General features: G+C 38.4%; 1 protein-coding gene across 1 annotated transcript in view; it reads left to right on the top strand.

Annotated features, from left to right (window-relative positions):
• The first annotated feature begins 10,917 nt into the window (after positions 1-10,917).
• The window catches only part of ca16b (carbonic anhydrase XVI b), a 172,186-nt gene continuing 166,503 nt past the window's right edge, over positions 10,918-16,600 (top strand). The window contains exon 1 of the mRNA XM_041780135.1: positions 10,918-11,578. Coding sequence (XP_041636069.1) covers positions 11,494-11,578 — 85 coding nt within the window. The 5' untranslated portion in view covers positions 10,918-11,493. The remainder of the gene's footprint in view (positions 11,579-16,600) is intronic.

Genomic DNA, 16,600 nt, shown 5'->3' with positions numbered 1-16,600 from the left:
CGAGTGCCAGGAGGGAGCTCCTGAATTATTGACGAAAGTCAGAGGTATGTTAATTTTAATGACTTTGGACATGATGGGAATTTAAGGATTGTCATGGCTTTTTTCAGTCAGATCAAGGGCATGAAAGCATCCCCTTGTCCAACACGGAGCCAAGTTTTAATCTTTTTTTGAGTCAGAGGAGGTCCCACTGCAATAGAGAGCAGGCCTGCTGGAGGGACACAAATTGTTATGATTGTGGTGGATGGCCAGCATGGAGCTGTAAGGACATATAATGCAGTCATCACTTAAAACTGATGTACATGATAATTGCTGACATCACTGCACAATGTACTGATATTTAAGAAAAATACTGTAACTCCCAGTCAGTTTTCCTCCCTTAGTTTTGGCATCATTTGATAAATGGTGATAACTCTCAGCAATCCCGAATGTGACTTGTTAATTAGCTCAATCTGCTGGAAGTGATATGAAAATTGATCCCTGAGCTTTGCTCATCCCAGTACAAATTATCTTTGTTAAAAAAAAAAAAAAAAAAAAAAACCCACAGAAATTGAGGCTTTTCGCAGATTTTTCCTGCCCTGATGGAAGAAGACAGCGGTTGCCATGTGCAGAAAAACAGTTGCTATGTGTTGAAAGTACAAACATAAAATGTAATAACTTTGTGTCTCCCAGCTTCAAAAAAAAAAAAAAAAAAAAAGTCACAATGGAGATTACATAGTATGTTTGAGCTGCTTTCACACATCTTCTTTGTACAGGTTCTACAGGTGAAGACAACACAAACACTGTGCAGGGTCACATGGAGTAAATTATACTGGCTTCAGCATTTTAAACACACTGTTGCTCTGACTGTATATTCTGGATTTCACTGCCATTAAATCATCCATCCAATTTCTTTGCTGGGATTCGCTGGCCCTCCTGTGACAAATGAATCTATTATATTCTACACGAGCGTCACTGATGGTCCTAGGTGGTTTGAACAACTGCAGTGATTAATGGCAACATGAATTTTGCAGACACCCTCTACTGGCTTCAAATAGTAACTACTACAGCCTCAAATCATCCAAGTCATAACTCTCTTTTTCTCTTTTTTCTTTATCCTACAGCGGCCACCCATATCTGAAAGTTTCCATGTTTCTCTCATTATCTCATCCATAGCGAAGACTTATTCTCCATCCTCCATAATTAGGTCAACTGCAGCAACATATTACATCATGGCAATGCCTCTCTGAATGTGAGTATGGGCTTACTTTGATGAATGGAGTAATTTGCATGTACAGTGCTTAACAAATTTATTAGACCACCTGTCATATTTGTCTCAGAGACCATCCAGCATCATGAAGTGCTTTAATGCAGACTCTTTCATTTTCAGTCAGCTCTCCACGTTTTACCATTTTGAACAGGAATGAGGAATTTCAAACTGAATTCACCCAAATTAGAGCTGGCTCACTGGGCTTCTCTGAGAAGTCAGAAATGAATCAAGCATCACATTCAACCACTAAAACTCATTTTTCTGTTCAGGAATGCAAGTAAATAACTATAATTTGACATATTAATCAAGAAATATTAATGTCCTTTACTATTTTTTCAGTTTTTTGTAAATCAGTAAATTTGAAAATTCATGGATAACAATAATAATTATATTTTAGCATTAAAAATATCATTTGGGTTAAAGAGATTCCACATATTGGTGTATTAACCATTGCAGAAACATAAAAAATGACTTTGGTAATTACCAATGCTGTTAATTTAGGGCAGCTGTGGCATAAACCTTACTTTGGTTAGGGTTAGGGTGGTCTAATAAATTTGTTAAGCACTGTATGTAGTTGTATGATCTGATAATGGTTTAAATGCTAAGTGTAAAAATGAAGCATAGAGCAGTTCAGTTAGGGAAAAAACGTAAAATCTGGTGTTATTTGTTTGAACACTGAATGCCTGTAAGTGTTCATGCTGAGACAAACAGATGTCAAATATAATTCACACAAAAATCAACATGCAGAATCATAAGAGACAAATCCTTGTGTTTCTGCTGCAAATTTCCTCATCTGCTTTTCTCAGGGGCGACTTTGTGAAAGTACAACAGAAATCCTAAATCTCTAAGAGGAGTTATGAGCACAGTAAATGTCCATGCTGAAGTTCAGCTCAGTGATGCGACATTCACATTTAGCAATACAGCCGCCTTCTTATAATCTCTCTGCCCACAAGGTGAGGTCTGTCTAGCTTGTCTGTTGATCTTCTATAACATCAGAATGCATCACACAGGTAGACTTTGTTGAATTAATTGATGCATTGTAACACTAATTGCTTGGACAAAAATAAAAAACACTTTTGTTGCTTTTTGAAATGGATATGATTGGTTCTTAATGCAGAAAATCTAATAGAACCCGTGATTGCAAAGAAGGCAACAAAACTGAATTAAAAATTGATTTTCAATTACACCAAGTATTTTTTATTGTGGTGTTTTAAAGATGACATCACTGGGATAGGATTTCAAAATCCTCTTATTAGTTATAAACAAAATAATGGTGGAAGTAGATGTAGTTGTCATAGAATGTATCTAAAATAAATTACCATACCATACCAAGTGACAATGTTTCAGGACACAGTGGGATACAATATGATCGTATATGATACGGTGCAATGCAATGTCACGCAACACAGTAAAACACTATGTACATCTACGATATGATGTGTTACCATATAATATATAAAATGGAAGATACTGCATTACATTTAACTGATGTGACAAAAAATGCCAGTATGCAAGATGAAACAATGTAATATGACGTTGGTACTCAACCTGGGATCTGGGACTGGGTTTGAGGCTTTGTCTGCTCTGAGGCTGCCAAAATTAGATTGGCAAATATTGACTAAAACAATGATAAAGCAGTCATTAAGTTTTTTTTATATAAAGGTCTTTTGATGAGAATAGCATGTATGTGCCTTTTTAAGGGTATTATCAGTGAAATAATTCAAATCTAAAAAAAATATCTACTTTTCTTAGTTACATGTAGGGGGGGCTCCAAGGAAAAATGGTTGGGAAACACTGCAATATGATATCATACTATACAATATGACATGATGTAATGAAACACAATTCAATACCATATAATGATGACGATGCAGTGCGGGGTGATGTAGTGGGATATGATGCAATAAGATTTTATTTGATGTAATGTATTAGCAAACAATATACAGAGTATTGGATATACTGTGTTTCAAGACAAACTGTTGTATTAAAAAAAACCCACAATGCAATATGACATGATATGATGATGGGATACGAAATGATAAAATATGATACAATATGATGTGATGTGCTGTGAGGTGATGTGATATAATACAAAATGATACAACACTTTAAGACAGGTAATGATACAATACAATGCAATATGCTACCAGACAATAGAATACGACATCATACAGTATGACACAACAGGATGCAATATGACATTAAACAACCTATTATACCATATGATATGATACAATACAATACAATACTATATGATATATCATGATACAATATGATATGCTACTGCACAATGCTATATGGCATGACACATTATTGCACAATGTAACACAGTATGACATAAGACCATACTGTATCTTACCATACCATACCATACAACGGTATAAAACAGTGCAACAAAACATTACCATGGCTGAACAATGATGTCTTGAAATTAATAAAAGAGAGATAGAGCTCTAAAATAATCCTTAAAAACAGGGCTTACAGGTGACTGTCATATTTTCAACTCATTGAGGAACAAAGCGGTTAAGATTCGTAAATCCAACGGCGATTTTTTTATTAAAATGATAGATGGGGTGAACGGAAATGGAAAGCTGATATGGGAAAACATTAACAAACTATTAGGTCAAAACAAGACCACAAAGACCAGTGACATACAGCTCCAGGTGTATGGTATGCTGTGTGATAATATGGATGTCATTGTAAGTACTTTAAATCATTTTTTTATACACTCGATTTAGGAATTAACAAAGAATTTTAAATGTCCTGACACTCCCATTAAACCCCCGATCCTGACAAACCAGTGTCCAGCATAAGGGACATAACCATCTCTGAAGTCTTTAAGATTATCTCATCAATGAAAAACTCCAAAGCCAAGGACATATTTGGTTTAGACAGTAATCTATTAAAGTCTGATAAAGAGGCTCTGGCAAGTCAAATTGCTCATTTGATAAATCTTTCTATAAAAGAGTGTTGTGTACCAACCAGCTGGAAAACGGCCAAAGTCACCCCTGTCTTTAAGGCTGGAGACAAAACAAAACCTGATAACTAATGGCCAATCAGCATCCTGCCCTTTGATTTGAAGGCGGCTGAGAAATGGGTGTCAATGCAATTAATAGAACATCCAAATAGTCAGACTCCTTTGCACCTAATGCAGTTTGGATTTCGCCAGCATCACTCTATTGAGAAAGCCTCCTTTTATTTTGTAGAAAACACAAAAAGTCTTCTAGACAAGGGTGGTTATGTCAGGGCTATCTTCTTAGACCTGAAACAAGCTTTTGACACAATTAACCATGAACTGTTGCTCGCCAAACGGTCTTATTTTAACTTTTCAAACACTGCCCTCTGCGGGATGAAGTAATATTATCAAACAGAAACCAAGCTGTACATATTGGAGAGTCATCATATCTCAGTTGTTCAGCTGGAGTTCCACAAGGCTCCATCTTGGGGCCGATCTTATTCAGTCTTTATGTTGATGATCTGCCAAATTTTTGTTCAAATGTAAAGGTATAATTATATGCTGATGACACTGTTATATGCACATGCAAAAACAAAGCAAGAAGCTGCAGCAATACAATCTGCAGCTATGATACCAGTGTCTAATTGGCTCCAGAATTCCTGTTTACACCTTAACACAAAAAAGACTGTGTGCATGTTTTTCTCCTGCCAGCCAGCAGGGGGCCAGCAACCATGTGTCCTAGTCAATGGAAAGAGACTTGATGTGGTGGAAAAATGTAAATATCTTAGTGTAATTTTTAACTCAAATCTGTTAAGAAAATCTTAAATGTCATAAAGTACAATCTGGCAAATTTCCGTCATATAAGACCTTTTCTCACCACACAGTCAGCTAAAGCTTATATGCACGCAATGATTTTCTCTCATATAAAGTACTGTAATACAACCTAGTCACATACACCAGCAAGTACAATAAAACCCATCGTATCACTCTTCAAGAAGATGGTCAAAATCCTTGACAGGAAACCGTTTCATTTCCATTACTGCAATATCATTAGTAAGTATAATATTTTAAACTTTGACTCTTACTAAACATACTCTGATGTTTGTCTTATTCTTAAAGTTTTAAATGGGCTTGCTCCCCCACCATTAAATGATTTTATTCAGAAAAAGGACACCAGAATGAATACCACAGCACAAACTAGAGGAGACTGCAATATACCGAGGCATAGAAGAGAGTTTAGCCAGAAGCTGGCGTCTACTAGAGGTGCACATTCATGGAACAGATTACCAGCACATATCAGACAGTGACAACTATTTAACATTTAAAAAGAAACTTAAACTTTGGTTGAAAACAAACCAGTCATGTAATCATTCATAATGTACATCTCCTCTTCCTCTTCTTGTTGCTGAGGGTTTGGATGTAACTTGCTTTTAGACAGCTGTCTTTTTGTAAATTATTTGTTGTGTATAAATTCTGTCCAGCTTGTTCGTTAAAACTGTGTGTGTTCTGTTTACTGTCTTGTATATCATGCTGTTATTTTAATCTGTTTTTGCTCCTTCTGTGATTACCTGCCTTAGGACAACAAATGAAATTTAGCTACTGTGCTAATTCCAGCATATTTACATTGACGTGTATTGTGAAAATGTTGATTGATGTACACTGTCCTAATCAAATAAATAAATGAAATGAAATACCATACCATACCATACCACATCAGACCACACCACACCACATCACACCACACCACATCATACCATACCATACCATATGGTATGCTGTATGGTGCGGTACAATACAATACACCTTGATGCAGTATATTATGATAAAACACATATAAATAGATGATAAATGACATTATGCCATTTTGTAGCATAAAATACTATATTATAGCATACATGACACTTTATTTTCCCCTCCAGAAATTTTGTCCTGGACTCCAAGTGTTGTACATACATAGCTGTTTCCAGGGTTGTCTTAATAAAGTAAAAAATAAAAACAAAAATACAAGCAAACAACAGTCCACATGTAAACAGAGAATGACATACAGATGGATAACACAACATTCTGAATATTGCACATTGTTTATATTGCGCAGCATCTCAAAGTAAACTTGTTTGTTAAACTACATGGCCTATGTCCCAGCATTATATGCCATCAGGGCCAAAAAGTCTGTCACTAAGCTTATTCCTCCCTAACAGCCATACAGATGTGAACTTACTGGTACTGAGGCCATTTGGAAGCTGTAGCAAAGCTGAAAGAGAGCCAAGTGGTTTCTACACTTTTATTGTCATTCATGTCAAAAGAAAGTCAGTTCAGTCTTTTTTAAAATTTATATTCATTGAAAAAGAAATATTCATGGTATCTAACTTTTAGCACAGTTGAATTTGATTTTTTTTTTCTCACCATCAATGCCTCTTTGAAAAATATTCTCACAATTACCAGCACGGTGAAAAGGGACTTTCATTAGTTTGTATAGTTTCTGAAACTCTGATTCAAAGCTTTAGTTGTAGCTGTAGTCATAGACCGTATCGTATTGTGTACAGTGTGCCTTTTCCGATGGGCTTTTTTCTAAATGTGTCTTCAGAAACATGTCAACCTCAAAAGGATTAACATGTTTTATTATGCATTGCAATTATGACATAGCCTACATTTTGCATGAGTTAAATTGGCAGTTGTTCTCCATGAATAAAGGACGCAATAAATGGGACAGGAAGATCATATTTTATAATTTGCCACTTGCATCTGGCTAGGGTTTTTTACAAGGCATATTTTTCTAAAGGAAAGGAAACCAAAAAGTGCTATTGATTGCCAGAGGCTCACTTTTGAACTCTTCTCAGAGTGTTACCCTTTAAAAGGTTATTGTGCCCTGACTGACACACATTCATCATATCAACCGAGGAGATTCAGTGCAGAAACATGATGACACATTGATCTGAAGATGAAGCGGACAGAGCAACAAAAGATAAAACTATTTGGGGGAGAGTAATAATGGTAAAAATAGCTTTTGATTAAATTATGTAAGAGACTGAGAATCACATCAATTATATATGGTCATAGCCTGAATTGCATTACATAATTGATGCATGCGGTCTTACATTATGTACCAACTGTCAACATGTGAAATGTGTTTAAAAAAATAATACAAAGTGTGATTCTCAAACCACTTAAGGGCAAAGAGGAAGGAGAGGCCCAAGGGACGATGCTGGTGTCATGGCTGGACTCGCATGAATCATGGATATCTCCGGTTTTCTTTGCTTTTTTTAATCTGAGGGGTTTTTTTAAGTGTTGGAGAAAGTGTGAGGATGCCTTTGGGGTCCCAGAGGGTGAAGGAGATTAGAATGTCAAATGTCACAGCACACATTACAAATGCCTCATAGAAACTATGAGAAATCACAAAGGAGAAAAGTGCCAGGAGGAGAGGGCAGATTTGAGGGCTTTCTCTGATATTTTTTTTTAAAAAAACAACACATATACATGATTAAAACAGAGGAAAAGAGTGGCCTTGACTCATTTTGTTGGCTGTTATTACTTTTTATGTTTGCAACAATACCAGACAAAAATGTACTGCCTTGCATGAAAACATAACTTTAAATTAAATGAATGCAGCTTTGTCTTGATGCATTTTTAATGTACTCCCAGGTTTGCGTGATATTATTTCACAACTTTTATGTTGCTAACACTTTTCGCTTATTTCACATGTTTTAGAAGCAGCACATGCAGGTATGCTAATAAGTGTTAACATTCAGAAGAAAGCTGAGTGCTGAGATGCAACAACCGAATTAATCTACTCATCCGACAAAGAGCTCCTGAGTTTGCTTTTTTGCTTTCAATACTTTCACATTAGAATTTATCTACAAACATGTAGAGTTGCTTTTTTGAATTTATTTGAAATTATAAAAAAACACATTGTGTAACATTAACACCCTTTTATCAAAGCTGTAAGCCTGGATCATGTCATGGTTGATTTGCAAACAGCTGCGAGGCAGTGTTTGACTAAAGACAGAATACATCACTGCCTCGGCTTTGAAGGGCCTTCAGGCTTACTGTTTTAATTATGACCACAAATGTTACAACAGCCTTTTAATTTTAGAATGTCTATTACTTAACTTTATATTGATTGCTGTTTGTGTTTTTTCCATTTTAGGGGTTGCTATAGTCTGTAAACAAGAAAAATAATTTCTACAATGTACAAGTTCATTGGACTAGTGCTTGTTAATAGTCTAACAATATCATTATGAGGCTGCATCTTTGATTATATGCATGGGTGACTAATCGATTAGCTTCATAATTGGTTCAATACTTATTCTTAGGAACGCCATGAAATGGAAAAAAACATCAAACCAAAGTGTCATTTTAAAGCGGCCGTTTTACCATTAAAGGAAACTGAAAAACAGCCAAATAGGGAGTGGTGGTATTAAAAATACTTTTCTTTACGTCTGTTGACGCTGCAGCCTGATGCTACAATTGGAAAAATTCAACTATTTTCTCGTTAATCCATACTTGGTACCCCCTAGTGAAAGAGCTCAAGTATTTCCGCGTCTTGTTCACGAGTGAGGGTAGAATGGACCCTGAGATTGACAGGTGAATTGGTGCAGCATCAGCAGTTTTGAATGCGTTGCACTGTACAGTTGTGGCACAACTTTCGATTTAACTGTCGATTTATGTCCCAAACCTCACTGATGATCATGAGTTCTGACAAATGACTGAAAGAATGAGATTGTGGGCTCGAGTATTGAAAATGAGTTTACTTAGGAGGGTGTCTGGGCTCAGCCTTAGAGACAGGGTGAGGAGCTCAGACATCCAGAAAGATCTTAGAGTGGAGCAGCTTCTCCTTCACATTGAAAGGAGCCAGTTGAGGTGTTTTGAACATCTGATTGGGATGCCTCCTGGGTGCCTTGCTGTGGAGGTCTTCTGGGTACGTCCAACTTGGAAGAGACCTTAGGGCAGACCCAGAATTCGCTGGAGAGATTATTTGTCCTATCTGGTGTGGAAGCGCCTTGGAATCCCTCAGGAGGAACTGGGAAATGTTGCTAGGGAGAGGGACGTCTAGATTGCAAAGAATTTCTAAAAAAAATCTGTTTCACTTCGTTATGATGGGGTACTGAGTGTAGATTATTGAGCAAAAAGATTTCTTTGACGGAAGAATCATATTGCAGGATTACAAAATTCAAAAGTTAGGGGGGGTTTGAAAACTTTCTGAATGCACTGTAATACTTAACATGGTTGAACATGGAAACCGATGTACTAAGTTTGGGGGAATTTTGCTATAGCAGTTGTCCCTAGTTGGGCCTTTGAGTAAACATTTTAGGATTAATTTTACTCAAAACCGGTATTTTAAGATAAAAAAAAAACTGTGGATAAACCTTGAACAAAACTTGAACTTGTGTGTGTGTATGAGGTGAGGCAGTGTTTTAATTTACAGTTGTTTCTAAAGATTGTTTGAGCAGATTATCTTGTGGTGTGGTGTCTGTTAGAATGATCTTTCCCTCTCTGAGATGATCAGAGCATGTTCAGTATTTATGTTTAGAAATATGTAATGTGTGGGGGACACACTAAGCTGAGCAGGCAAGAATTGGATTGTGAGACAGGACGGACCAATCATGTGCCACTGACACTGGGGTTGGACCAACTTTGGGTTAAGTGTTTTGCTCATCGACATGCAAGGGAATTGAACCCCTGACCCTCCAGTTGAAAGAAAACCAAATTACCACTGACCCATGTGCATTATGTGTTGCATCACAGATCAAAACAGAAAACAAATCTGGAAATTATTCAGAACTTTTGTTCAGGTTGATTGCACCTGATTAGCCAGAATATAGTCAGGTATGGAGTATAATAACTTGGTGAAATGTTTTGTGGAGTGTATGTGGAGGTAGTGCAGCCTGGAGAACTGTGTGAGGATGCCCACGAGGCTGAGGGGGCTTTGAAAAGGTAGGCATTTTGGAGAGGAAGCAGATGGCCCACATTAAAAGCAAAGGGCCCTTGTGACTGTCTTCAATGGCCCTGCAGAGAACTGTGTAATTAAATGAGAAATTTAATCAGATTCCTCAAATTAAATGTCCAGCTGGATAGTTCTGCGAGAACACCACTGACTCCACATTTACCTAGGGGAGTGTCACCAGTGGATGCATAATTCTCCAATCAGTACACACTCAGTACATGATGATATTCCCGCTGATGATTACTGCTAAAGTATTCCATTCACAGCTCTGCCAGCAGGAGGCAAAGGGACATTACTGTGTGGCCACGGGAGGGTCATTTTAATAATGGGGCCTGGGAGGAAGCAACAAAACACTGACATGACAGAAAGCGGGTCTGAAACAGCAGACTATTTCATCTTTACCCTGTTTGAAGCATGCTTCAATCCACTGTGGTTTTATTTTGAAATGGCCTTGCAGCTAGATAATATTCCAACAGTGTTTCATCATGTTTGATGCAACATGTTTGATGCAACATTTAAAAAAGAGACACCAGCAGCAGCAGAATCCAGTCTGGACTTTAGTGGTGACTTGACAATCTGACATGAGCTACTGATTTCTGGAGTCTTTTCTCCATAGCACCATACAGACAGACAGACAGACAGACAGAAAAGCAGCCGCTGGGTCCGTTCCGAGTCATTTTGCATTCAGCAAATCCAAGAACCGCCTCCCCTCCCTCCTTTGCTGCTCCCGCCCCGCGCGCTGCTGGCTCCCTCTCACGCGCAGCCTGTCCGGTAGGATGGGACCAGTAGCCAGAGATCCTAGCATGCCTGACCGCTAGTCTACTTCCTGGATGGAAGAATGGGACCACTTTTCTTCGCATTGTGCAAAGCCCTTCGTCACGCTGCCGCCGAGGATAATCACTTAATAATGACCACGTGTAATCAATGATATTCGACCACTTTTTTCTTAGCAGTTAAAGGCAGCGATTGATCGCCGATTGACCCCTGCACACTTCGGGAATGTCGCTATCTGGAAGCCCGCTACAGGCACGGCAGAGTCCAACAGATTTGCAACTGTTTTTGCACGGCTGTGGTGTGCGTAACGTGCTTTTCCTCGAAGCTGAAAAGAGCCCCTGCTCGGTCTGGAGGCGAATAAATCTCTCTTTTTGAAAAACAGTGACTCTGTCTGTCGCCTAACAAACCCGCTAACCGTTTTTTTTTTTACTTTGACGCTCGCTGCCTTCGTGGCTGCTGTGCCAACTTGGTTTTCAGCTCGGGTCGTGTGTATGTGATTTTTTTTAAAGAAGAGGAAAAAGACTCAGAAACTTTGTCACCCGTTGCCTTCTTGGTACTCTCGATGATCAGTCTAACATGCGGAGAATACGGGAACCGAGTTACTGGTGGATTTTATCCTTAATGTTTTTAACCTTGCCCAAACACAAAGACTGTCATCCCGGTAAGTACTTGCATCATGGGTTAGCTATCTTTTACGTAGCCTGACGTTAACTACTAAGTGCTAAATATGTCCTTTTTAATGAAGGACGACTTTTTAAATGTCGAATAAACAGCTATTTCCTAAATGAATCGTTTAGCCTGGGCTCCACTTTACAGTTAAGGAGCCGAGTCGACTATAACGTCTAACGGTTACCGCTGAGACGTTTAGCCTCCGTGATTTATGTGCATGTTATTGATTAAGCAGCGGGACTATGGCGCAAACTATCCACTGCTTTAACGTTAGTACGAATTGTCTGCCTCTTTTCCTGGTCCTGCAACTCCTCTTTGACCCTGACGTTTCCCGTGTTAGCTAAAACATTGGTTATCCACACGACACTGCTCACAATTACATGAATTCATTAATATCGAGAAAGGATACCTCCGTGGGGACCCAGGAGATTGAGTATGGAGTTAGTGCAATATATTGAACTTTCTCTTCTGGGGGATTACCAGGCTTTGTCTACTGTTTAACTCTGGACTCTTGTTGTGGTGTTTTCAAAGGTGTCTCAAGTTTTATCATAGGCTTACTATCGTATTGATCTTGGTTTATGTGGAGGTATAATTTATGTGTCTGCTGGCTGTCATGTGCGTAGGTAGAAACGAGGATGAGGGCGATAGTTAGCGCTGTTGGTTCGTAGATGGATTTATAAGGTATGAGAGGTGATTAATGCCTTGCTTCTTGTTCTGCATGTTTAAGGTGTCTTTGGGAAGATCGTGAGTCCCACACTGCTCCTAAACCTTAGTCTTTAGTGTATGTGTGAAAGGGATATATATTAAAGCAGGTACCCACTTAAATTGACAGTCTTAGGCAAATTAAAGTTGAAATGCTTGAAAGTACATATGCTGTTCCAAGTAGTTTGTGGTGAAGTGTGGAAAACTATCATCACAAAATTCTGTGACATTGTCAAAAGTGTTAATATTATGGGAAATATTCTGATATCACTTCTTGGGAAGTGATGCAGTCTACTATTTTTATTGTTGATCGTATCTAAAGGTTACGACCTTACATGCAACTACAGATCTTCAGTCATAAATTTTAAAGGAGACATATCATGTTATCGTATTTATGGATTCTATTTATAGTATGTTTTGAACATATATTTCAATAGTTTGAGAATGTATTGCCCACAGCATATTAGATAAGCCAGCACAGCCCTTTGTTGATAGTCATCCTATGTTTCCCACGCTCATTGCGACATACCTGCGAGCCATAATACCTTTCACTCACCTGGTATGGCTACCATCAGAGCTTGTTATGTGCTACGCATGAAAGCGGATACATATACTTAGAGTGTGCCCCTTGAAAGAGAGGGGAGGAGTGAGAAGGAGCTGATTTACATTTAAAGAGACACTCTTCTGGGAAAGATTGCATAGAGCTGGTTTCTACGGGCTCCAAAACCCCCTCTTTGGATTTTTGCCAATATCCGATATGCTGATGTTTACAGATTAATTTTAGCTCATACCGATATCAGTACTGATACCGATAGTTAAAGATGTTTTACATAATTAAAAATTTTCTCCTTTGAACACAAATTAAGGTTTGAGGATGGGAAAAAACTTTTTTTCTTAAAACACACTTTAAAGTGAGGATGCATAAAGAAAAAGATCTCAACTTATATAGGTCTGTTGGTCCAGCCTAAAACCCCACTAATTTATTAGTATATATGGCCAAATTTTACAGTTAATATATGCTGATATTCATGGCCAAAATATTGACTATACTGCTACCGGTATCTGCTGACACTGATATCTGGCCGATAATATCGTGCATCCCTAATAAATGTAACTTTAATCAAAGGCTGTAGCAATCAAAAGAGAAAGAGCACTCCCATTAACAGGTGAACAGATTTAACATCCCGATCAGAATTAGCGTCACAGTCACAGTGATGGCTGAATTGATCATTTTGACAACATTGTTCAGTTTAGTTTCCTGACGTGCTAAGTCAGCTTCTTAGCAGTTCTGCAGTCTGTAACTGTACAGTTGTGACACTTGAAACTACTGCTCTTAATGGTGGTTATAGCAAACAACTTTAAATGTACTAAGCTGCCTTCTCAGTGTTTTAGCAAATCAGCAGCTATTTGAAATTTTCAAAAGCAAAATCCTTCCCTAGGGCTGTAGGGTTATTGCTGTTGCCTCACAGCAAAAAGGTTCCTGGTTTGAGTCCGAGTCAGACAGGACCTTTCTGTGTGGAGTTTACATGTTCTCCCTGTGCATGTGTGACATGCTCATTAGGCTGATTGGTGACTCTAAATTGCCCATAGATGTGAGTGAGACTGCTTGTTTGTCTTAACATGTGAGCTCTGTGATTGAATGGCAACCAGTCCAGGGTGTACCTGGCCTCTTGCCCAATGACACCTTGCTCTAGCTTCCTGTGACCCCAAACAGGACAAGCGGTATAGTTAACGGATGGAAGACCAATCCCCAGTGCCTGGGACTTCTGTTTTGTTGCTGTGGTATTGACGCATCAAGATGGATTCATTCTGGTACCGTAACAGCCTTACTGCACTGTATCATGTGCAGCTCTGTTACAGAGGAATTGTGTAGCTTCACTGGTGTAAACCCAAACATGTAGCCCATCAAACTCTGAAAAAATATCAATCAACATCAAAACACGTAAAGAAGAACAGCGCCTTGGACTCCATGATAGTGTTAGTACTTACATTCTGACATCAAATCCCAAGAAATCTCCAAGGAGCTCTAAATTAATCACTTCAAATGCAAGTATTATCATAAAACAAACTCGGGTGTGTCAAAACTTTTGTGGTTTGACTTCCATACAAAGGCTTGATGCTGAAATGCTTTGAAGTTTTCTTGTGATTTGATATGAAAGAATATTAATGGTCATTTGTAATTCTTTCTATTCTTTTTATATAACATCATGGTTTAGTAGGTCAGGAAAATAAGGATAGTTTTGAAACTGCCATGTAATCCAAATATATTTGATATAGATGCTGTGGCACTGATCACCCCTCATAGATCAGTGATGTAACAGAGGAGAGCAGTTCCTCTCTGAGTCACCCCCGAAGCCCCCAAATTCCCCCCAGTTTCTCTTCTTCCACGTCCTTACTTTGCGGTGTTATTGACCAGTAGTCTCCGAGCCCCCTGACAGGGCTGAGTTTCTCACATGGCATGTCTCTTCAGAGCTCTTGACACGCAGCAGAGAGGAAATCCAGACTGACTGGCACACCAGACAGACATTGGTAGAGGATAAATCCAATTTAAGTTGTGCACTGTCACGCAATTGTATTCATCTACCGTTTTTAGGGCAGATGACTCCAGTCTTTATAGAAAAAAATCAAGCAGAAGCTCAAATTAACATGAAAGCAAACGATTTGAAAGGGCAGAGGGGAGTTATTGTCTTTTTGCAATCAGTGCGTACCAGATTCAAAGGCGTAGCTGTAGCAGAATCCATAAACAATAGCATAAAATAATCATCAGTCAGCAGCAGACTTGCATGTCTAGTCTTTGGATTTTCCCCCAAAACTATCAGGCAGTACTGTCTGTCAGAAAAATATCCAGAGTTTTAAGTTGAGGCACAGCTCGAAGTCTTTACAGAAGCATGGTATTAAAAAATGCACCTGACTGCATCACTGTGATAATGAAGAAATAATTGCGTGTTATGCAGTGTATCCACATGGACATTAAAAAAGCATAAATTGATAGCCTGGATAATAAGTACATGAGGAAATAAAATCATAACAATTACATTTTGAGAAATGTAATGGACAGTTTTATTGTCCCTCTCTAAAATAACACCATGTCTGTTTGTGCAAATGAGATATTAGTGAGCAAACATGTTATTAATGTTGTTAATGAGGTCCTGATACACTGCTGTGCCAGCAGGATTCCAGCTGCCTGGACAGCGCTCATGTTGGCAACAGCATCATTATCATCAAGGCCCTCCTCCATACCTTCTCCGGATAATTGGTTCAATATGTACGGTTCTGACAGGAGATTTCAAAAGTAACTTTCTCCTGCTTTTTAAAAATAGCATCAGAAACATATGCTGTGCTTCTCCATCACGGCCGGCCTGAGCACGTTATCTGTTGTCTCTCCACCAGCTGCCTGTGCCACCTACTAAACGGTCCAATGGGGAAACACTGCAACTGTAATCACTTTTCACTCGTGCTGATAATTCGCTGTTTATCCTTTTGCTAGTGGAGCTCATCCTTCGCTTAATAGCTTATCTGTCCGTCTAATTAGACTGGATCAACTTTAACACAACAATGCAGTTTCATTATTAATGGCATTGTTTGAATTACGATGCAGTGATGTCTAGTTTTTGAGACAAGTAGCTTTCAGCGGAGAAAATATCCTATAACATGAGCGGTATCCCTATTTATTTCACAGCTGCCTCCTCCATAATAAAAGTCGATGCTATAAAGCTGCTACATGGTTTTAAAAGTACGACTAATTGTGATAAATACAGGACATATTCCCACACAACTGTATTTGAACTGTGTTTTTAAAAGCAGAGAATGCAGCCTTGAAAATAAGGCTGGCATTATACACTAGCATCAGTCAAGGCTGGATGTAATTAGTTGTAATGAATATATTTCAGATTCTTAGTTACTGTTGCAAATGGCCTTACAGATGGGAAATACTTTTTGATGGATTGCTCATATCCCCTCATGAAGCTGGTGCTTGTCTAAAAGTAAACATTTGTGCTGCTCTCAGACTTGAAATTCATCAAATCAACATATTTTGCACCTGCTTCCAGGCTTTTCTTTGGGTTAGCTATGTCTGGTCATATATCAAGATCTTTTAAAAAGTATTCTCACTCCACTAGATGGAAGATGTTATGTTGCTTTGTGCTTTGACAGCCATATGTCTTTCAAGTTGGAAGAAATAAAATTAAGGAGCACTGTGTATATTTTCATAATTTCAAAGAATGAAGGAAATGATGAAAGTGCTGTATGCTGGCAGTTACTGCATAAGAAATCAAGGCACTTCACTGATTTATCGTTGTATAAAAGAAAAGTA

The sequence above is a fragment of the Cheilinus undulatus genome, linkage group 3 (genome assembly GCF_018320785.1).
Source record: "Cheilinus undulatus linkage group 3, ASM1832078v1, whole genome shotgun sequence".
Lineage (NCBI taxonomy): Eukaryota > Metazoa > Chordata > Actinopteri > Labriformes > Labridae > Cheilinus > Cheilinus undulatus.
This window is presented reverse-complemented; position numbering and strand designations above follow the sequence as displayed.